Source organism: Plodia interpunctella, chromosome 5 (assembly GCF_027563975.2).
Source record: "Plodia interpunctella isolate USDA-ARS_2022_Savannah chromosome 5, ilPloInte3.2, whole genome shotgun sequence".
Classification (NCBI taxonomy): Eukaryota; Metazoa; Arthropoda; class Insecta; order Lepidoptera; family Pyralidae; genus Plodia; species Plodia interpunctella.
Genome location: NC_071298.1, coordinates 9030659 through 9052941, shown reverse-complemented (window position 1 = coordinate 9052941; position 22283 = coordinate 9030659). Strand labels below are relative to the sequence as shown.

The 22283-nt window shown below is 35.9% G+C and overlaps 2 protein-coding genes and 2 long non-coding RNA genes across 9 annotated transcripts in view; 3 read left to right on the top strand and 1 right to left on the bottom strand.

Moving 5' to 3' along the window:
* GAPcenA (GTPase activating protein and centrosome-associated) overlaps positions 1-22283 on the bottom strand; it is a 38691-nt gene that overhangs the window by 5548 nt on the left and 10860 nt on the right. For all 6 annotated transcript variants that reach the window (XM_053744941.1, XM_053744942.1, XM_064435964.1 and 3 more), the window contains 17 exons: positions 9515-9696; positions 9075-9200; positions 8563-8661; positions 8142-8302; positions 7717-7819; positions 6988-7150; positions 6268-6358; positions 5612-5756; positions 4682-4870; positions 4109-4234; positions 3664-3774; positions 3060-3190; positions 2284-2405; positions 1834-1937; positions 1339-1449; positions 1034-1094; positions 244-380 (listed from right to left, as the gene is read on the bottom strand). In XM_053744941.1, the coding sequence (XP_053600916.1) occupies positions 244-380; positions 1034-1094; positions 1339-1449; positions 1834-1937; positions 2284-2405; positions 3060-3190; positions 3664-3774; positions 4109-4234; positions 4682-4870; positions 5612-5756; positions 6268-6358; positions 6988-7150; positions 7717-7819; positions 8142-8302; positions 8563-8661; positions 9075-9200; positions 9515-9696 (2162 nt within the window). The remainder of the gene's footprint in view (positions 1-243; positions 381-1033; positions 1095-1338; positions 1450-1833; positions 1938-2283; positions 2406-3059; positions 3191-3663; positions 3775-4108; positions 4235-4681; positions 4871-5611; positions 5757-6267; positions 6359-6987; positions 7151-7716; positions 7820-8141; positions 8303-8562; positions 8662-9074; positions 9201-9514; positions 9697-22283) is intronic.
* On the top strand, positions 10144-12118 carry LOC128669821 (uncharacterized). Its single transcript, XR_010369893.1, has 3 exons — positions 10144-10249; positions 10440-11239; positions 11738-12118. It is a non-coding gene; the product is annotated as an uncharacterized LOC128669821 (long non-coding RNA).
* LOC135309715 (uncharacterized) lies at positions 12264-13585 on the top strand. Its single transcript, XR_010369894.1, has 2 exons — positions 12264-12611; positions 13247-13585. It is a non-coding gene; the product is annotated as an uncharacterized LOC135309715 (long non-coding RNA).
* LOC128669820 (probable cyclin-dependent serine/threonine-protein kinase DDB_G0292550) lies at positions 16190-19563 on the top strand. The gene is made up of 2 exons (XM_053744948.2): positions 16190-16314; positions 16861-19563. Exons 1-2 carry the CDS (start codon positions 16302-16304, stop codon positions 19395-19397), a joined length of 2550 nt encoding a protein of 849 aa, XP_053600923.1. The 5' UTR covers positions 16190-16301; the 3' UTR covers positions 19398-19563.

Here is a 22283-nt window from a genome sequence, read left to right as displayed (position 1 = left end):
TAAAATTACAAATTAGTAATGCATTTGAGTGCAGTAAAACAATAATGGCAGTAAATACAAAATAACTTCGAATAATTAATCGAAACATAGACCTCTAGTCATTTCTTAGACATTTCTGTGAGAATTAACCCAATGCACTATATCACATAAACTGTTTACGCTACTAATTACAGTACAGAATAAACTAGGAAAATATTGGGTATACATTCACATAAGGTACATAGTGTACCTGGTGTCACTAACCTGGTTGCTGCACTGCGCCTGCACATGCGCCAGCTTGACCTGCGCCAGCTCGAGCTCCAAGTCCCTCACCCGCTGCCGCAGCCTCGCTTCCGTGTCGCTCGACCCTTCCTCCTTATCGGACTCATTTTGTTCACACTCTGTCGTTATAAAACAAATATTGTTTAAAAAAATATTAATAATTATTTGTTATATAAATTAATAAAACCGCGACTGTCAATATAATAATTTCGCTACAATTTTTGAACGGCTGAACCGATTTTCATTAAACATGGCTAAGAACACTCGGAATAAAATTATCTATGACACAAAAAAAAACTAAACGAAAATAGGTTTATCCGTTTGGGAGCTATGATGCCATAGACAGATACACAGACATGTTAATCTTACAAGACCCCTAATTTTGCGTCGGGGGTTAAAAAAGCGAAAGTATTTCAGATAATCGTATATATTTTAGCGTAGCTGCCTAAAAACGCAATTGGCTATTTGTTTGCTTGATATAACTTTATTATATAAGAAACAAAAGACACTAAGAACCAAACTTTTATTGTTGAGTTCTTATTGCATTTAATGCGTGACAAAAGCCCTTCGAGGACACTTCACCCGTCGTGAGCCATTCCTGGGTGCACCTATAGGTCATTACTATAATAATATATCTAGGCTTATCATAATAATGCATTATCATTCAAACTAAAAGTGTGTACAAAACATGTTGTATTTGCCGGCATTTCAGCTACTTGTCCAATTTACTTGCATATTTATGTGCACCCTAAGAATTCCATAAGCTTCATACCTTCTTTGTTATCCTTCTGCGCTAATTTGACACTACAATTGACGCAATCTTTGACGTAATCCTGCAGACAAATGAAACAATTGTATAACACCTAGAGATCAGCGGAATAAAAATCATTAAATTTCTAAAACGTAGAACAAATGGACAGAAATATTCAACCCGGTGGGAGAACCGTCGCATACATTAACAAGAAATTGACACTTCAGAATGACCTTTGAATGTTTCCAACTTTGTGTCGAGTAACCTTTTGATGAAGTGGTCATATTCTAGGGCGGAACCACACATAACTGAAAATGTAATACTACCTGCATCTGATGTAGTTGTTTGTCGAGCCTCGCGCATATCTCGCGGTAGTCCCGCGCGACAGCCGCGTAGTGTGACGAGTTCTTCTGTGCCTCCTCCATCGCACTTCGTGCCTATTATAAAATAAATATTTATATTTATCGCAATATAAAACTAGACTTTTTCATATCTAACTTTCATACAAGCGGTCACACGCGAAGTCAGCAATTTATGATGTTAAAGGGGCGGTTAATTATGATTCCGCCCCGGGCTCAATGACCCATTCTACGTCACTGCCTGCCTTCGTGTCCTTCAGGTTGTTTAGTGCCTCATCAACGATTCACAATGGTAAATGATACTTGTATGTTTTGTCACTTTACAATATTTGACATTGACAGAACGTGACAAAATATGCTTTAAGCTTTCACTTTTTGGGTTGAATTGTCTAATTGTATTATATTTTCTAGAAAATAACACAAACTTACATCTATTTATAAATGTTTTGTTTTAAAAAGTACCTCATTGAGTTGTGATTCGAGCGTTTCCTTGTCTTGTTGCAGCTGCGCGTTGATACCCTTCAGTCTTTCCAGCTCCACATTTATTTTCTCCTTTTCCGCGGATTCTGTGACAAAAAATATTTTATAACAATAATAAAGTTTACAAAGCAATATTCTGCGTCTGAAAGGCTCAGGTAGGCTAAACTACCTGTCTGTCTATAAAGAATAAAACAATAATAAGGGCGCTGTGTTCGCTTGGCTGACACCGCTGGGTGTGTATCAACAAATCTTGATAATTTTATATGTTATCGCAATGGCAAAAATATAGATCATTAAACATCCGTCTTGTACTCTTTCTAATAGACCTTTAATCTCTCTCCCACTTGAGCGTTTTCCTGGTTTCTTCCTCAGCCGTTGAGCGTCGGAGCCCAGGCTCCTCCATACTATATAATGTATAAATTATTAAAATACCTTTAATAAACTTCTCATATTCCGCCTGGTACTTCCCCAATCGCTTGACCTTCATGCTGCAAGCCAGTTTCACTATTTGTCGCGACGCCTCTTCAGCTCTGCACTTCTTTGGTAAAGTTACTCTGAAAGGAGACAAGTATTGATTTTTATTTTTACTTTTGTTTATATGACATGTCAACCGCATCGTACCCCTGTATCCTGTACATAAACAATTTTGTAATATATACCCAAATATAAACGTGAGAAATCAAAAAATATTCACGAGTGATTGGACCACCACAGATGTTAGCTTTATAGTTTAGTAATTTATATTTATGTTGTGACTTTGTATTAATATTTCTCTCTCCCATATTTGGAAAAAGACGATAATTAGCTCTGGTGGAAGCTGTGGTGGACGAGTGATTTATTTCTTCTTCAAAGACCAATAAAACTATATAGACGACGGGAGACCGTAACCAAATGACATATAACATTTCTATACAATTCACGATTCAAGATTGGTTGAATGAAGAGATTCTACAGAACTTAAGAGACTTAACGAGATTAGAGTTATAGATTCCACTGTACTATAACTTGAATAGCTTCGTGCTGGGGTTTCGCTCCCGTGGGAATATCGGGAGGTTATATTGTGTTATTACAGATAATATTCTACTCGTGTACTAAAGTTCACAATAATCCGTTCAGTAGATTTTGGGTGAAGGGTAACAAACATACTATATGCACACATCCTCACAAACTTTCGCATTTATGAGTAGGAAGTGTCAAGATCGACGCACCTAAAATATTTGAGTACGCCTTCGAAATCGTGAGTCAACAAATCCTTTCGCGAGCGCGACAGCAGCGCCAGTGCAACTTGGAATAACGTGTCCACTCCTTGCAACAGAAACACGTCCAGAATGTGATACACCTGAAAATAAATAACAGGTACTCGTACATTGCTCCGCTTGCAGTTAAAAGTATTGTATGCGATTTTCATACAAATATAATTTATGAAAACTACATAGGGTATCAATTAAAATTTAATTTTACATAGATAAAGTTTTTCCCCAATATTTTCTTGATTTTTACATTAAAACAAAATCGTAATAAAAAGCCACTGTTTTTTTTTTCGTGGATAAAACTTCTTATCTCTTTCATCTAAACGTTATCCCGGTTGCTTCTACAGACTTAGAGCTTCAGTGCCCAGAGTCCGCTTTCCTACTTTTTCGTCTTCACTTCGCACGGCCGACGGCATCTCTAGTTTCCAGAACATTGGCACGTCAGCACTTCCTGCATTTGTCCCTTCTGGCAGGAAAGACATCGGTTCCGTACGAAATTTGCCAGTGATGGAGTTTTTATATTTGTATGAATATATCAGTAACACAATGCCGCTAGACTGACCAGGGGCAGCGGGAAGCGGGCGGTGAAGACGGTGAGGAACCACTGCGACGCGAACATGTGCGGCTCCACGCCCAGCGCCTGGAAGTGCGCGCGCAGGTCCGGCAGCTGCTCCTGGGATTATATTATTTATTTAATAAAATATTTTTTTTAATTCGTTCGCTACAATGTCAACGCGAAGTTCGGAGTCGGCGTAAAAATAACCTTAATATTTCAAAAATTTGGCGGCAAATTTTAACAACCTTCCGCATGCCTGACGTCAAGGATTGACCTTGTGTAATGTTACTGTTGCCTCTGTCCCTTAATCGTCTCGTACGACATCCACGTGAGGATATGGAATGATCCTATTCTAAAGCTGAAACACACTCCAAAGTGTAATCTCTTTCGAGTGTGTTTCAGCTTTAGAATAGTTCGAGTTCGAATAAACTCTCATTTCGAGATCACTCACTTCCATAAGTCGGTCCAGTTGATGCAGTCGCATGTACAGAGCTTCAAACCCATCTTTGTACAGCTCGCGGAGCCCGTAGCCGTACATGAGGCGGACTAGTAGACAAAATGCTTGTTCTTCTGGCATCTGCCAAAAAAAAAACTTATTATTTCTGCCTGAAAACAGGTTTGATAATTGTATGTATGTTAGTATTATTATCTGACTTATTTTCATTATGAAACTAGCGGAATATGAAAAACGTGATTTTGAATCTGTGTTAATCTATACTATTATTTTGAAGAGGTAAGCGTTTGTAAGTTTGTACGTTTGAGGCGGGTAATCTCTGAAACTACCGATCCGATTTCAAAAATTCTTTTACCATTAGAAAGGTACATTATCCAAGACTGCTATAATATATAGCCTATTTTATTTCAAAATTCCCACGGGGACGAAGATTCGGGCAATATCTAGTTAATTAAATTTTCCAAAAGTTACGGTCCTTGTTTAGCTCCCCCTCTCCCCACACCTCTTTAGCCCCCTCGTAGAGACGTTCTAAATTCGACTGTTAGAATAATGTATTAACGCAACACTCACATGTAACAGTAACGTAGCGGCCAAGAAGCTCAGTCCTTGGCAATAGCCGACTTCGATATCGTAAACGGCGTACGCTCGTGCCAAGCGCAACAATGAGTCCTGCCCCAGACCTCCCGCCTCGCGGAAGAAATCGTGTGCGGGGAACGTACGCGCGATGTCACGCTGAATCACCGCTTCGAATGGACAGTCCTGGAAATAATCTTGTGATTTTAAATATTCTACCGTTATATAAGCTCTAAACAAGGAGTATATGAGATGGAAAATAAATAAATATATTAGGACAAATCACACAGATCGAGCTAGCCCCAAATTAAGTTCGAGACTTGTGTTATGGGATACAAACTCAACGATACTATATTTTATAACAAATACATATATAGATAAACATCCAAGACCCAGGCCAATCAGAAAAAGATCATTTTCCATCATGACCCGACCGGAGATCGAACCCGGGACCTCTCGGTTCAAAGGCAAGAACTTTACCACTGCGCCATCGAGGTCGTCATAAAAATAAAATAGTGCAAAGTCGAGGATCCACCGACAAGAGCTCTTAAATAAGATGAAGTAGACCGCTATATAACAACTAGGCATAAATTGAAAAAAGAAGAGCGAGCTCTTTTCGCGAGCAGTATTTCATTTGACATTCTAACCCGATTAACATGTTCTTTGTTCTATTCAAATAGCTGTTCTATTTCCATATCAACTTTGCCAAGTATATTTTCTATTGGAAGGCAGGAGAAAGTATACAACATCGGAAGATGTCGTATACATTATAGCAAAGATTTTAAAAAAACTTCGTATTCAACATTTCTCATGGTTAAACGGTAAATGAATCTTCTGAATACGAATAGTCAATGAGGATATCAACAATTTTCTGGTAAAAAGTAACGGCAAACTCTAAGTAAATGTTAAAAAGTTGCTATTACTCACTTTGCTAATAAGAGTCCTGTAAGTCTCCATCAGCTTATCATTCTGGTCGATACCGGCCAATCGCAGCCAGACTTCACCGCGCAACGCTTCGGGGACGCCAACTCTGACCAAATGGTTCAACGCTCGTGGTCTAGGCCCGGTCCAACTGTGACCGATAATAACGACACCATATTATTCAGACAAAAGTTATTCAAAATTCTTTATCCAACTTAGGATGATATATAACTTTTTTAGGTCAAAATGTACTTAATTACGAGTAAGTCTACTAAGCCAACACACATATATACATCGAAAGTTAAATAAAAGCGTGTAAAAAAACATAGGTACCTACATTACTTTTAATAAACTGCCAGATTTTTTGACATTTAAAATGAAATTAAAATTATTGTTAACTGAAAAATGTTGTTGTACAAATGACGATAATAATTTGACATAATGACTATTAATTTAATTTTAATTTGCAAAAATATTATTTTAAGACTTCTATTTTAATAACTATTTGTATTACTTTTTTCTCAGTATTCTCAATAATATATAGGTAGGACTGCATGGTAAAATATTGTGCGTTCCGTTAAGAACAGACAGACACATTGTATATAACATGTGCACCACAATAAAGATGTTTGATTTGATTTGAGATATTTTTTATACCGTACCTTCTCAACACTTGAGCCCAGTTGACTAGAACGTCTTCCCCGCAATCTTTGGAGACCTCACCAGTTCCACTTAAAAGAGGCTCGTCGCCATCTGAAAGAAACCATACATTTCGTTCGTTTGAATGACTGACGGACAACACAAACCAATCCATTAACAAGAAATATTTATTTCGTACTGAAAAATATACATTGTTACAAGCAATAGTGTCAAGCAATAGTGTTCGAATGTGGTAAGACTCAGTGAGGAGTGTAAAGGAACACTAAGAGAATAATATTCTTTTCCACAAAAATGTTAAAAGCTATTTTAAGTTACATGTTTTGTCTCATTCTGTCAATGACAAATTTTACCCAGTGCAATAGGGACAGAATAATTTTAATTTCTTTATGGATGACGTATATCTCCAATTGAAACGGAAAACTCGAGATCTTTATGCGTGTACGAAGTTACAGGAAAAAAATAGTACCTACAGATTTAAAGTAGAGGTTCCATTATTATAAGTCAGTGCCTGTTTAAAAAAACACGGGCCAGGGGACGTGTGATACGAACTTTATTTTTTTACAGGTTGTAGCCAGAGCTCCGACAACTTATTTATCAAAAAATGTGAACACTATTTGTTTATATATATATATATATTCTCGTGTACTTGTGGAGCTAAATAAATATATTATATGTTGTTGTCAGTAATTCAATTACAGTTGATCAGTATTAGCAAGTCTCACCTGAATCAGGCTCGTTAGGGGAAGGGGGCGCGGGGGCGCTGGAGAGCGGGGAGGGCAGCAAGCTGGACAGAGACAGCGGCAGGTTCAATCTGGATCGATCCAGTTCCCCGGACGTCTCCACGTTGGCCACCTCGTACTGCAACTGGCCGAGGTCGTCCACACTCTGGAAACGAACAATGGTAAGTAACAGTTTCTTATTAAGATCATGAGATAACTCAGAAATAAATTTTAATAAAACAAAAATCTTTGAATTTAGGCTGTATGTACCAAAAGCCTTCTTTTGTATTAACCCCCCCTGAAACCGTAAATACGTTCAATTTACTTAGATTAACCTTAGACACGAGTGTGAATTGGAAGGTGTTAACTAATAAAGTGAAGCAATAAAGGAATATTCACTTACTCCACACAACCCATCACATGTGTTCGTCATACTCTCTCTGTTTTATTAATTACGTAATTTCTGGAATCATAATTACAACAAAAAAATATTCCATATTACTCACTTTGACTCCAAAAACATGACGTCACTTCACTGCTTGTCAAACAAGCTTCATATATTTTTTTTTGTTTTTGATATTTTGAAAAGTATCTATTTCGATTGGTTGGAAAATTAAGTTTTGTTATACAATTATTACAGTCAGTTTAAAAAGTGTAATATGAACATTTTTATCAAAACATATATATCAATACTAGGAACATTTTTATCAAAACATATATATCACCACATACCTCTTTCAGATTTATGTAAAACTCCTGGACCAGTGGTCGTTTGGAATAATACCAAAACCTCTCTGTTGGGGGGAATATCTTCACTGGCGTTTCTATCACCAATCTGCAAACAAAAAATAATCATCAACGGCTATTTAAACTTCCCCACTGCTGGGGCACATGCCTTCCTTATGGATAAGGAGTTTGGGCCGTGACCCACCAAGCTGGCCCATTGCAGTTTGGCAGGTTTTAACGACTGCAAATTCAACCGGGACAAACGGCTTAAGGGGAAAAATAAATATATACAAAAAATGTATTAACTCCTTAGAAGTTGATATTCTTTGCAAAACTTGGATTTAATTTTTAAAATCGAATATATATATAGACAGACTATAGACAGACACACAACGACTTACTGGACAATATTAATGGAGTGGAATACTCACCTGAGAGGGTCGGGAATGCCCCTGATGACGAGGTCGAGCGCCAGAGACATGTAAGCGGGGGCGCCGTCCCCGCTGGAGGCGTTGAAGGCCGCTAGGGCCGACTCCCCCGCGTTCCACAGAGCGCACACTGAACAACTAGAGCCCCCCGCCGATCCGCTCACCTGTAGTTACGTCATTACATAATATGTATGTATATAATAATACGTATGTACTTTTTCGAACCTCATTTAAATTCCATCAATTGTTTTAATATTTTTAATTAACAAAAACATTTGTAAGTTTGTATTTTGACAAGGTTTTTTTTAATGGTTATATTTCTTGCATTGCCCGCCGCAACAGGGTTGACGGACTGTTGTCATTAGACACACAATAGTCGTATTTTCAAAACCGTGCTAATATGCCAGTTGAAAGAGGAACTTACCATTTCAAGCAGTCTCATATCGGAGTGTTTGACGCTTCGCCCCGGAGCAAGAAGTATTCCGAAACAACGTTCGATGTATAGCCCACCAGTGTATGTTGCCTATAATATGATTAATAACTTTAAAACATACTTACAAAGCAAAGTAACTTAAGTGCAAAAATATACAAATGTATCACAGTGATAGGATCTCAAACTCTAATTGGATCCAGAGAGCTCAATGTCGGAAGGAATGGAAAAGGTTGAAGGAGGTCAACACCAAGATGGTTGAAAAAGGCTGAAGAAGAAGACGAAGAAGATTGAATATAGTCTGCTATTCAGTTCTCGCGGGAAATAGGTGTGTAAAAAATAATAAATACTTATAAATAATTCGATAAAGTAACAAAAGAAAAAAGATCAGTAAAGTGATAATGTTGACTTAACACATTTAAATATTTGTTACGTGCTTATAAAACGTACACAACAACCATAAAATTGGCCTCTACGGCGTAGATCTAGAAAACAATAATATTTACATGTGGATCGTCTGTGTCGATCTGAGCATTCTTGTTGACTTGCTGCACGTTGATCGTCACTTGTTTGTCTATGCCTCCGCGTAGTTTGAACCCGAGCCGCTCCTTCGGCACGTGGCTGAATGTTCCCTGTCAAAAAGTTACATTTCTAGTCATAGTTCATTATAATATGTTCCTGTTATTTCTAGAGTGGGTAATTATGCTCTTCTTTGTAGTCATTGACATTTACTTACTACTTTAAGCACACGACAAGTCTCTGAAGAGATATCGTAGAGACAGGTCGAGATAGACTGCTGAGGACTTAGTGCGGGTTTGCATTTCACTTCTCACCAATCACATTGCACCATTGTGATCAATCATTTTAACATACCTACCAGTCTCAGTCAGCGACCTGGACATAGAGGGCGCTGCGCTCAGAACTACTAGAGACGACGCCGTCTTACCTTCGCGTCAGTCTCCTTGATGTCCACAGTGCACTCCAGCATGTGCATCAGCTGCATCGGAGGAGCGGCCGGCCCCGCGGCCTCAGTCAGCGACCCGGTCATAGAGGGCGCTGCGCTCAGGTCCCCTACTAGAGACGATGCCATCGACCGTGGTATCCGCTCGAACGCTTTCGAGAAACAACCTGTCAACAATTTTTATAATGTTATATTTCGTATAAAGTCTTATAATTTTACCTGTTAGAACACAGCTCAATCAAAGTAAATTAAAAATAGAAAGAACACAGTTTCGGGTTAAATTATAGCATTCAACCTTTGTTAGGTGGTTTCAATGGTTGTTTACTGGCAGAGAATACTTTATGACATTAAGTCCACGTATCGATAGCAATAAAGTTTAAATAAAGAGTATGTATGTTTATCTTGAAATTGCAACGTAAGCGGACGCCAGAGGTGCAGTTAAATTAAGAAAACAAGCTTGTATCAATTTAAGATATTTTAAATACTTTTTTATTGGATTCAAATATTTAATTATACTGACTTTGTATTTTAGTATGACGCATTGTTTGTTAAATACGTTTAATTTTATGCCTGAGTTCATGTTGATTTATTACAATAATTTACTTTGTATGTAATTAATGTTCAATTTTACTATACATCCAAAATCTCTACTTAAATAAGAGCTATTCCAAATTCATTGGAGAGTAGACTGCGGAAATACTGCCACAATGTTATGGAGAGGTAAGTATAAATACATACTTGTAAATTTTGTACATCATTTTTATATCATTCGCATTTAAGATTTGATATATTATTTTTCCATCCAAGCTGCGCGCGCACACACTGCACGGATTGAAAATGAAAAAACAACATTCGTTTCTGTAAATATTTACGTTGTGGTCTCAATGACGTATTCTTTAACCCTTTACAGTTCTTTTATTGGCGATACAAGTGATCATCACGGCCGGTCAAAAGCGTCGCTGGTATAGCAACGATTTTAATCTAAACAACTTATATAATCATAATTTAAATGTGAACAGCGTACTTAATGAATACCTCAATGTTAACGACGTAGTGAACCGAAACTTAAATCAGCAATACTTGAACAACAACAACTATCTTAGTCAGAACTTATATGGGCTCGACAACAGAATTGGAAACAGACTTTACAACAATGAGCAATCGTTGACCGGTGGAAGGATTTGTGGGCAGAAATGGTGCGGTGGAAGAAATGGCTTGCCAAATAACTTAAACTACAAAAATGCGCAGAATTATAATAATGAACCGCGGTCCAAAACTCAACCTCCAAGAGGTCTTGGCGACTGGGGTCAACTAAAAATGATGTTTGTGTAAACAGTTGGCGTAAGAATAGTAGGTTACATCAAGTACATGAATGGCGTCATTTAACCTGAGTTGAAGTGAAGTTGCACACTCTACTTTTCAATTTGACTTGATTGTAACATTACAAATAAATAACTCATATAATCACATTTGCTTGCTTGCTTGTATTAACTATGTCAAAATATTTTTGTAAAAATTTAACTATAATTTGAATGGTTGTATTGTATATGTGAAGACTCGTTTTTTTTAAATATTTAAATTGTAAGAACTTACGTTCGAATTACATCCCCATAAATCGTACATAAGTAAGTTATGGACAATATTTTACTCAGATTTCATATTCAGCTCGTATCAACTTCAGCTCAAAATCAAGCAAAATGTTGTGGAAAGGTAAGTTTAAAATTTGATTAAAATACTCTTTTAACTCTCGCCTACTTCTGTAGTAAGTACGAGGGGAGTTATAAGTTTAACGCTATGTATCTATATGTCTGTCCGTGGCATCGTAGCAGCCAAATCAATGAACGACTTTAATCTAGTTTTTTTTATTTGAAAGAGAATTTAATCGAGTATTCTTAAAAAGTATGTTCAGTCGTTTGGAAACTGTCAGCTCTTTTCTAACTGAAGAAAGGATACCAGCAACTTTTTTAACAAAATAATACTGTTCTCAAAATATTTCACATTACACTACATATTTTTGATGCACATAATTTTTTTGATAATTCTACACGAGTAAATATTTCGATCCATCCGAAAGTAATTTCTAAGTAAATTAAAAAACTAAAAATAATACTGAAAGCTGGCAAAATTCACGTTGAAATAATTTTACTTGTAAATCGACGTACATACAAAACCATGTAGATTCTATGAATTTATTCTATCCGTTCACAGGTGTCGTTATTCTATTGGTGTTACATGTGATCATCACCAGCGGCCAACACCACGCGAGCGACGATGAGAACCACGGGAAGTGGTGTTGCGGCGAAACAAATAATATACACCTACACAACAATAACGTGAGGAGACCAAACAACCCTAATAACCTTCAGCGCAATCTTGGAAGGTGGTCCCGAATTAGTAATCGAGACGATGATTTCGATAACAACAACGTTGAAGTATTATGATACTATAGAAACAGTAGATTTTACATCAAGTGCGTGAATCTCTGTCTTCGCCTCGACGCGTTTAGTTTTAATGGGATTCATTAACGCGATATATACTCTGCTGTTCACATAAATTGTAACGAAATTAAACTGACACATTGCAAATTCATTGAAGCCGTTTCATTAACTTATTTGGATACGATGGGCTAAGCATTATCAATAATACTATCCTAGTCATGAGGCTCTAGAATAGTAGATATGTCGTATGGGACGACAAGCCTTAGGGATGCTACGGCAGCATTCCTATCCGACCGATCATAATCAGATCTTAATTCTTAAAAAATTAAAAGCTATTTTCAAGTGTAATATGTAATTATGATTCAAATTTAAGACAGAAGATAATGTGTTCTCCTTAAAAATTTCCTTTTAAAGAACGAATTGAATTTTGGTAAGACTTACGACTTGTATATATGTAGAGTTAATGCATTATTATATCGATTAATATATTCGATATATCCAATTTTATGCTTATTTGATTTCGGTCGTTATGTTAAATTAGGTTCAATTTAAGCATAAAAATATAAAACATACATAAGCTGTACATAGTCGATATTCTTACCAGTTTTCAAAGAACCGACTTCAGACAATTATGTTATGGAGAGGTTAGTTACTTCGATTATAATTAAATTCTATTTAGTATGTATAGTATTTTAATATTGACATTAGTGACGTTAGGCTCTGAAAGTTGATAATAAATAATCAAATTATTACAAACATATAACTTATTACTTACTAGTGTAATTACAGTTCGCCCGCGTGAACTTGCCACGGGAATAGTACCGTATCCAGATTAATAGGTAGGTTTATGTCCTTCTGATGATAGTAAGTCTTCGCTCAACTCCTAACTGTATGTATGCAAAATTCTAGTAATCAAAGCGTGACAAACAATGGTCTGACAACTAGAGATGGAGACGGAAAAGTGAGATAGCGGAATTAGGCTCTGACGCTTTACGGCTAAGGAAGAACCCGGGGAAAATGCTCAGATGAGAGAGTGAGAGAAACGGATAAATACTCACTTTCGCGTTTATAACATTGCTGGATTGGTTAAATTTGATGACATAACATTTATTACACTGGGAATAAATGAGATCTTCTTTATCTGGAGAGATTTGTTCAAACTGCGATTCGGCGGGCTAGTCATTCGAGATGTAGCACTATAATTAACCCATTAGGAGCATATCATTAATTTCTGTTAATAAAAACATCGTTATATCAGTGACATGCTTATTATTTACAGGTGTGATTTATTTATTGGCCATACAAGTGATTCGCCGTATACAGCGAGAGGCGTATGTTGCCTGACGGGAAAGTATGCGGAACTGATGGCAGGACTTATCCGAGCGAAGCTGCTTTGAAAGCAGCTTAATGGCTGGTACCAGAACTACAAATAATATACTATTCTTCGTGTTTTATTCCAGGGTTGGTTATGCCTGCTGTTTCACGGGAGTATAGCCGCAGTCTCATATAAATTACGTGGATCCGCGTGTGGGTTATCAAAATTCCATAGCCTAACCTTAATGACAGTTTGTAAAAAGTAACCAATATCAATTAATATATAATAAAACAGTAAAAAATGTTGCTTGTTTGTCTATAATAATAATATAATACATATAATACATACATTGAATATATTTACAAAATAATAACACTAGGAGACAAATTTTAATTTTTGTCTTCTAACAATGCTGAAACTAGCAGCTTTCAGTCAATTTAGACACGCTGAAGAAAAATCTCTAAGCAGAATTAGTGTATTGCGTATCGTATAACAGTTATGACAAATATTCTTTTTTAATAAAAAAGGCAGGATATAATAAATAGTACTAAGATTAATTAATGCGCATTATAAATTTAATTTAGAAATATTGATTTTATATCAATACTATATATAAAAACTTAGAAAATAAGTAAATTTGACTATTAAAAAACTCTGTACACCTTTTAAGCACTAATGCTCTTATATGTTCCTCCATACGTCCACTAATATTGGTGTAAAAGCAGCAAAGTGTCTGTTCCTCTTCCTTTGCGAATATGCCTTAGAGTGAGACGATAACAATGCTATTCTTGCAAACTAAATCCTAAAATTTCAGTTTCTTGACAATCAATTGCAAAACTCATCAAATGTGGTAGGTCATCATCTTTATCACTGTAACGTCAGGTTCCTCAGGTGCAGTATTTAATACAAAGGAACTGGGTATTCTGTGAGGAATTGTCTTGGATGCTGATGCAATATTTGGACGTGGCCGCGCTGTCATTACAGTTTTTCAAATTTTAACAAAGACAAGAATTAATTTTACTGACTTTAAAATTATAATAATCTGTACTGTGGTAATGTCAATTTTATGAATGACTTATCTTGGAAATGAATGATTTCTCAAATTTGACCGATCGTAATTTACAGCGCCGCCGCAGCGCTCAAAACTCTGAGAATCACCCATAAACGATTTTAGTCTTGTTTTTTTTCGTAATTCCTCTGGTACAGTTAGGTCAAGCAAAAATAACAATCACCGTGACGATTTGCTTGGTCTCACCAGATCGTAGGTATTTGTATTCCATTCAACCAATCATTTAAGTCACATAAGACGATAGCAAAATAATTTCAGTTTTCATTCCTGGTCTTGCACTACACAATGCCCAAAATTAGCTACTTTAACCTTATCAGTTATCAGTATAGTTCTTCCTTTCCATAAACATAACAAATCTCATGGTGGTTTAAACATTTACGACTGCCACTTTTCTCCAAAATGTTTAAAAAAAATTCCGTTATCATCAAAACAAATAGCTACTGAATTCGTTTAAAAACACAAAACTACAGTTTAGTGTAGTGTGTTTAATTCAATGTATTGAATTATGGCTATTTCATAATGCTCAGTATAGAAACAAAAGAGTAAATATTAAAATATTTCCAAAAGCGGCTTAATTAAAAATAATTTCTGCTCTATAACTTGGAAACGAGACGTAATGGACAATGGACACACATAATACTTTGCTATTTTAATAACAATAGAATAAGTAATTCATAAACAAGAAACAGTCTTCATATTAGAAAAATCGTTTCACACAGTGTAATTTAAGGCGATGAAGAAACAATAAAAGAGTAGTCATTTTTTAAAAAGCACCCGCTGATTTCCGGAAATACTGGATGGATTTTAATGATATTTTTTTTGTAGTATAGCTATGAAGCCGATACAAAATATAGGGTATAAATTTTATTGAAAACTGGAACAACTTATGCCTTACTCGGATGGACGGACGGACGGACTATCTAAACTATAAGAGATATCGAAATGACGCCTTAGCAAAGGTGGTTCAGACTGATAAGCATTTCCTACTGAGGTTAAAAAAATCGAAGATGTTTTAATCATACTCGTATGATGTGGAATTCAATCAGACCAGCTACACTGTAACGGTAAAAGGTGTGCAGCGTTAAAAGTAATTTTACATATTTCATAGTTTAGGATTATGATTTTATGACTCACAATAACATAAGTTGGGAGTAGATACCTCCACGTGGGGAAGGCGGTAACAGTGACGACCGATCCTAATTAATGCAAAAGTAAGTTTGTTTGTTACCTTTTCACGCTTTATTTGTTTAACCAATCTTGGTAAAATTTTGCATACATGTAGTTTGAAGTACGGAGAAAGACATAGAGTACCTTATATCCTGGCAAATAAGTGGAAAATTTAATTCATCCTGGGTAACTAACGCGGGCGAAGCCGCGGGCAAAAGCTAGTCATATATAATTGAAGCTTGCGAATAAGAATTCAAATTCATTTAACTATTTGGCCGCATTAGGCTCAGCAATATCAATCAACACTACTACGCTTTGAACGTGCTAATCTCTAAACTTATTGGACCAATATGATTTTTGTCTCTGTTATAGCTAAAATGAGGAAAGTTATTAGTTCCCAAAGTTCCTACGAGAGCGAAGCTGCATGTACACTATACAGCCATTACAATAAACCAACCTAGATCTATTTGGAAAGGACAGTTTTGACTGAAGACAGAAGACAACGTGGCCCCTTAATAATTTCCTTTTTCAAACGACCATAATCTCCCGTTTTTAAATTTTAGTAAGACGTGAGACTTGTACAAATATGTAGAGTAAATGCATTATAATTTCCATTAATATACCCGACATGTCCAATTTTATGCTTATTTGGTTTCGGTTGATTAATACAATATTCGCTTTGTTAAATTATGTTCAATTTAAACATACATAAAAATAAAACGTACATAAGCTGCATATAGTCAATATTGTTTCCAGTTTGCATAGAACCGACTTCAGACAACTATGTTATGGAGGGGTAAGTTACTTCCATTACAATTGAATTCTATGTTAGTATGTAATAAATATTGACATAGTGACGGCAATCCTATAAAATTAGGCTGCTCTGAAAGTTGATTATAAATAATCATATTATTAAAAACTTAGTATATACTAGTGTCATTACAGTTCGCCCGCGTGAACTTACCACGGGAATAATACTATTCCCTCATCATCTGGATATGGTACCATATCCAGATGAATAGGTAGGTACTCTATGTCCTTCTAATAATAGTAAGTAGGTAGTTTTTCCTATTTGCGTAAATCTAGTAAACAACAATGGTATGACAACTAGGGATGGAGACGAAAAAGTAAAAAAGCATCGGAGCCTAGGGGCCGATGCTTTACGGCTAAGGAAGAATCCGGGGAAAATGCTCAGATAAGAGAGAGAGAAACGGATAAACACTACGACGCTTTACGGTTGAGGAAGAGGTGCCCTCTTAGAATATTTACCCATTAGTAGGGTAGCATAGCCTTGATTCTGTTAAATAAAAACATTATTATATAAGTGACACACTTATTGCAGGTGTAATTTATCTATTGGCGATACAAGTGATCACCGTTTACAGCGAGAGGCGTATAGCGCCCGACGAGAGTGTATGTGGAACTGATGACAGGACTTATCCGAGCGAAGCTGCTCTGAAAGCAGCTCAACGGCTGATGCCAGGACTACGAATACAATACTATTATGCGTGTTTATCTCCAAAATACCCGGTTATTAAGCCTGATGAACCAAAGGAGTATAGCCATTCTCACATACGTTATGTGGAACCGCGTAATGATTATCAAAGTTCTAAAGCCTTACCTTATGACAGATTGAATGCGGCAGGCCCAAAAAGAAGATGTTTGAGTTGCATATCTAAAGTCATTGGCGGTATCGTAAACGGCGTTGATAATATCTTCGATATAAACAACAACCTAAACAACATAAATAATATTAATAACAATCAAAACAATATTATTAATGAAAATATCAATCAGAATAATATAATCAATGAAAACATCAATAACAATAACTTCCATAATCAAAACAACAATAATCATAATTTCTATTATAATAGAAATAAGGGACAAAGACGTAGCGGCCGAGACGGATCTTCTGGTAATAGACGATGTTTAGGTTGCATAACAAATATCATAGACGATATAATTGGAGGCAATGAACAAAAAGTCACTAAGTACGATCCCGATAGCTACCATTTCATTAACAACAACAATAATATGAATAATTTAGTTAATCACAACCAAAATCAAAACAACATACATAATCACAACGTGAATGAAAACAACATTTTCAATCAAAATACTAATCAAAATAACTTCAATAATCAAAACTTAAATAATCAAAACTTAAATAATCAAAACTTCAATAATCAAAACTTCAATAATCAAAACCTCAATAATCAAAACTACAATAATCATAATTTCTATTATAATAGAGATAGACAGAGACGTAGCGGCCGAGACGGATCTTCTGGTAATAGACGATGTTTAGGTTGCATAACAAATATCATAGACGATATAATTGGAGGGAATGAACAAAAAGTCACTAAGTACGATCCCGATAGCTACCATTTCATTAACAACAATAATATGAATAATTTAGTTAATCACAACCAAAATCAAAACAACATCCATAATCACAACGTGAATGAAAACAATATGTTCAATCAAAATATTAATCAGAATAACTTCAATAATCAAAACTTTAATAATCAAATCTTTAATAATCAAAACTTCAATCATCCAAATTTTAACAACGGCAACTACAATGAGCAGAACATTAATGAGCAAAACTATCACGAGCAAAACTCCAATAGTAAAGATTTCCATAGTAAAACGTCCAATCAGAAAGAATTCAATAATAACAACGGTAATCATTGGGGCGGTTGGAACGGTAATAATTGGGGTGGTTGGAATGGTAATGGCGGTGCAGGCGGTGGCGGAGGTGGTGGAAACAGCAATTGGGGAGGAGGCGGAGGTGATGGAAACACAAACATCATCTGGGGAGGAGGGGGCGGCGGAAGTGGTGGAAACACGAATATCAACTGGGGAGGAGGCGGAGGTGGTGGCGGAAACATGGGCCTATTAGTAAACAGCTGGAACGGTAACATGGGCGAGGGCGGTGGTGGGGGAAGCCTAGGCATATTAGTAAATGATTTGAATAGCAACTTGGGAGGGGGCGGAGGTGTAGTAGTGAATAATTTGAACAGCAACATGGGAGGTGGCGGAAGTGTAGGCCTATTAGTAAACGATTTGAACAGCCAATTGGGAGGAGGCGGAAGTAGTGGTGGAAACGTAGTACTAATCAATGGTTTGAACGGCAAATCGGGAGGGGGCGGAAGTTTACTAGTTAATGATTTGATCACCAACTTGGGAGGTGGCAGAGGCCTTCTAGTCAATAATTTGAACGCAAACTCGATCGATGGCGGAAGCGGAGGCCTACTAATCAATGATCTGAACACCAACGCGGGAGGGGGCGGAGGTGGAAACCTACTAGTAAATAATTTGAATGGCAACTTGGGAGGGGGCGGAAACTCAGCTATATTGATCAATGGTTTGAACGACAATAAGGGTGGTGGCGGAAGCGTAGGCCCAATAGTCAATAATTTGAATGGCAACTTCGGAGGAGGCGGCGGAAGTAACCTGAACTTTTACAAGGAGCAGAACTATAACGAGCAAGACTTCCACGAGCAAAACTCCAGTAGTAAAGATTTCCACAGTAAAAACTCCAATCAGAAGCAATTTAACAACAACAACGGTCAAAACTGGGGTGGTTTTACAGGCAGTAAAGACAGCGATGGAGGTGTTGTAAGTGTTGTTGGTGGCGGTAAGAACAGTCGCAAAACTCGCCGAGGATGCAACAATTACACAGTACTGTACAACGATTGCTATGGCAAGTCAAGTGGTAGCTATGGTGGCGGAGTTCTCAGTTACAACAGCGCTTATGACGGCAACAGCGGCGGTCATGGGAATTACGTCAGTTATGGCAGTTACGGTAGCTATGACACTGGCAGGAGATCTCCCAGCCGACCGAAATCTCATCAACATGTGCATGTTTAAATTAAATACGATATTACATGATGTATTTTGCCAAAAGGGCACAATTTTAATAATACCTTATTTATGATATTTTGATCACGCATATCGTGTTTTAAGTATTCATTTTTGGCAAATTAATAATATGCGCATACAAGTAGGATAGGATTAAAGTTTTCTAAATATTATACTTACATTTGTTTTATTATTATGAACCCATATCATGACTGAAATGTTATTATATTACTAACAAACCAAATTTCATCGAAACCCTCTTATCAGTTATGGTGGCAAAATTTTCATATATTTGTTTAAATCATAAATATTAAAATGCTTTTTGTTACATTTGAATGATAAAAAAAAAGATTCAGTTAAAAATAAAATTGAATACAGCAGTATTCTGTGAAAACTCCTTGCGCACTTCGTAAAGTTACACAATCCTAAATAGCCATTACATTACATATAATTACATATAATAACCATTACATTTTATTAACTGCATAAAAGATATTACATATGGATATTTTGCAATTTTACGTACAAATAGATACCAATCTGAGTGGGCTGAATAGGATCGAATGTCATGGGTGGGCGGATCCTCGACAGTCGACTGTTTTCTAGTGTTTAAACACAGATTCATTATTAAGCTAACGTGACCTACATTTGTCTGAAATGAGAAAAAAATGCGATTTCGATGTTGATGACCTAAAAATTAATTGATCATCGCGCTAATACCTGTAATTCAACGATTAATTTTTAACTTAATTCGATATCGCATTTGCAACAATCCGTGTCAAAATTAACATGGAGGTGCCAAATTAATGGAGTACTAATTTGCAAAACAAGCCAATAAGTATATGAGAACCTTCACATATCGATTGTAGATTTAATTTTGTGGGCTGGGCATATTTTTGTAAACCTCAACATTTGTAAAATTCAACTTTCGTGGAAATCAACATTTGATGAATTAAATTTTTTTGGAAATTATAGGTCCAGAAGGTTTTATTATTAAATCGCTTATTCGTTGCGCAAGTATTTTGTGAAGATGCTGTTTATCTTATCTAGATTACCTAGAATAGATATAAACTACGTAGATGCTACAGTGTAACAAAACAGGCAGAGTTAACGAACTTTCACTACCATTTCACTTATCAAGAACCAAGCCCAAGAATGTTACGCTCGCTGCTTATCATCTCGTCTAGTATTGACAGGAGCCGCTTGGTACATTTTTAATTTGTTTTATTATATTGCAACTTATTTAGGCACTTTATAGAGAATATTTTAAAATTACACCTAAAGACTTATACTTAAGATCCGATACTAATGTGAATAAAAAAGAGAACTATGTAACTAAATAAAACAGTATTTTGTTAATTTAAAACAAAATACCTAATCCTTTTGAAATTTAATTAACAAAAGTATTGTAATTGTGATTAATATGTATATTTGACTTAATCGTTAAATAGTAGTAGATAAATAACAGTAACGATTCCTAAAACGAAATGTAAAACTTACCGAAATAATATTGATAGATATATTCCACAGAATCACAAGTAAACAACAAAAGTAAACAAACTCAATGTGCCAGTAAAAAAATATGATTCACATGCATTTCCTTGTTTGTTATTACAATATATTGACAACAATATCACGATAAACCTAGAATTGTTGAACACAATACAGCACACGTTAAAATACAGATTCATGTAAAAAGTGACAAAAACGTAGCGCGCCTATGCCCGTCGCGCGCGGTGTATAAAAATAAACGAATTTATCATGATAAGGTGTACGGCTTTATTCTGAACATTCACTAACACAGCTAAAATACTACGTTCTATGTAGAGTTTAATTAGGATTTCGATCAGATGAAAATGCATTAATTAAACCATCCTGCACTATAAAGAAGTAAACGATGAGTTAATTACTTTTGAAGTTAATTTGTGCTATGATTAAGTAAAACAGAGGTTATTTTCGAACATTAGACAGATTAGGAAATAAATTTATTTAGAGAATAGTCTATATTACTTGCACTAACTGCATCCTGGGGCTTCGCTGCCGTAGGAATAGGTTATATTCTACCCGTGAACAAAATTTCATAACAATCCGTCCGGTAGATTTTGCTTGAAAAAGTAACAAACATACACACACAGTCACACACAAACTTTTGCATTTATAATATTTTTTATTTATGTCGCAAAAAAAAGTTAAACGTAGGAATTTTATCACATACAATATGAATAAAAAGAGCAAATTTTCTTCATAATTTCATTGGCTCACTGCAAATTCTTCCTTACTACATAGTGTTAGTTTAAGTATGTGAGTATTAGGTATATCATGAATAACATACGATTAGACAATAGGTATAACAAAGGCTACGTTATCTGTAGGTGTTCCATTTAGGTCATTGGGATGCTTATCTGGATGATCTATTCTTATCTGTTTACAAACATTGTAGAAAATTTCGCTGCAAATTAAGATAGTGATGAATTAATTATTTATATTAATTTCTTTTTTAAAGAAAATTACTTACCGTTTATCCGTTTTCATTACACCTAGTGCAACAATATAAATATTTATTTTTCACAAATTCAGACTTACAATCTATGCAACGTGTCACTTCACGCGCAATGATCGACCACAAACTATTTGAAATCATTGCGCATGATTACGACGATTGCTCTAATCATGACAACCAGGCTCTCAAACATAAGTACACGCAGCATTGTTTTATGAATCAATTTAAACGTGCCATGTGTTATTACACTTCGAATTTATTTTATCTCGTAATTTTTTTGCTTTAGCATTCTGTTTTTTATTCGGCATTTTAATGTGGCAGAAACATGTAATGGACATAGAGTGGGGTTTAATGTTTGCAAACAGAGGGGTTAGTGCGGGTTTGCATTTCACTTC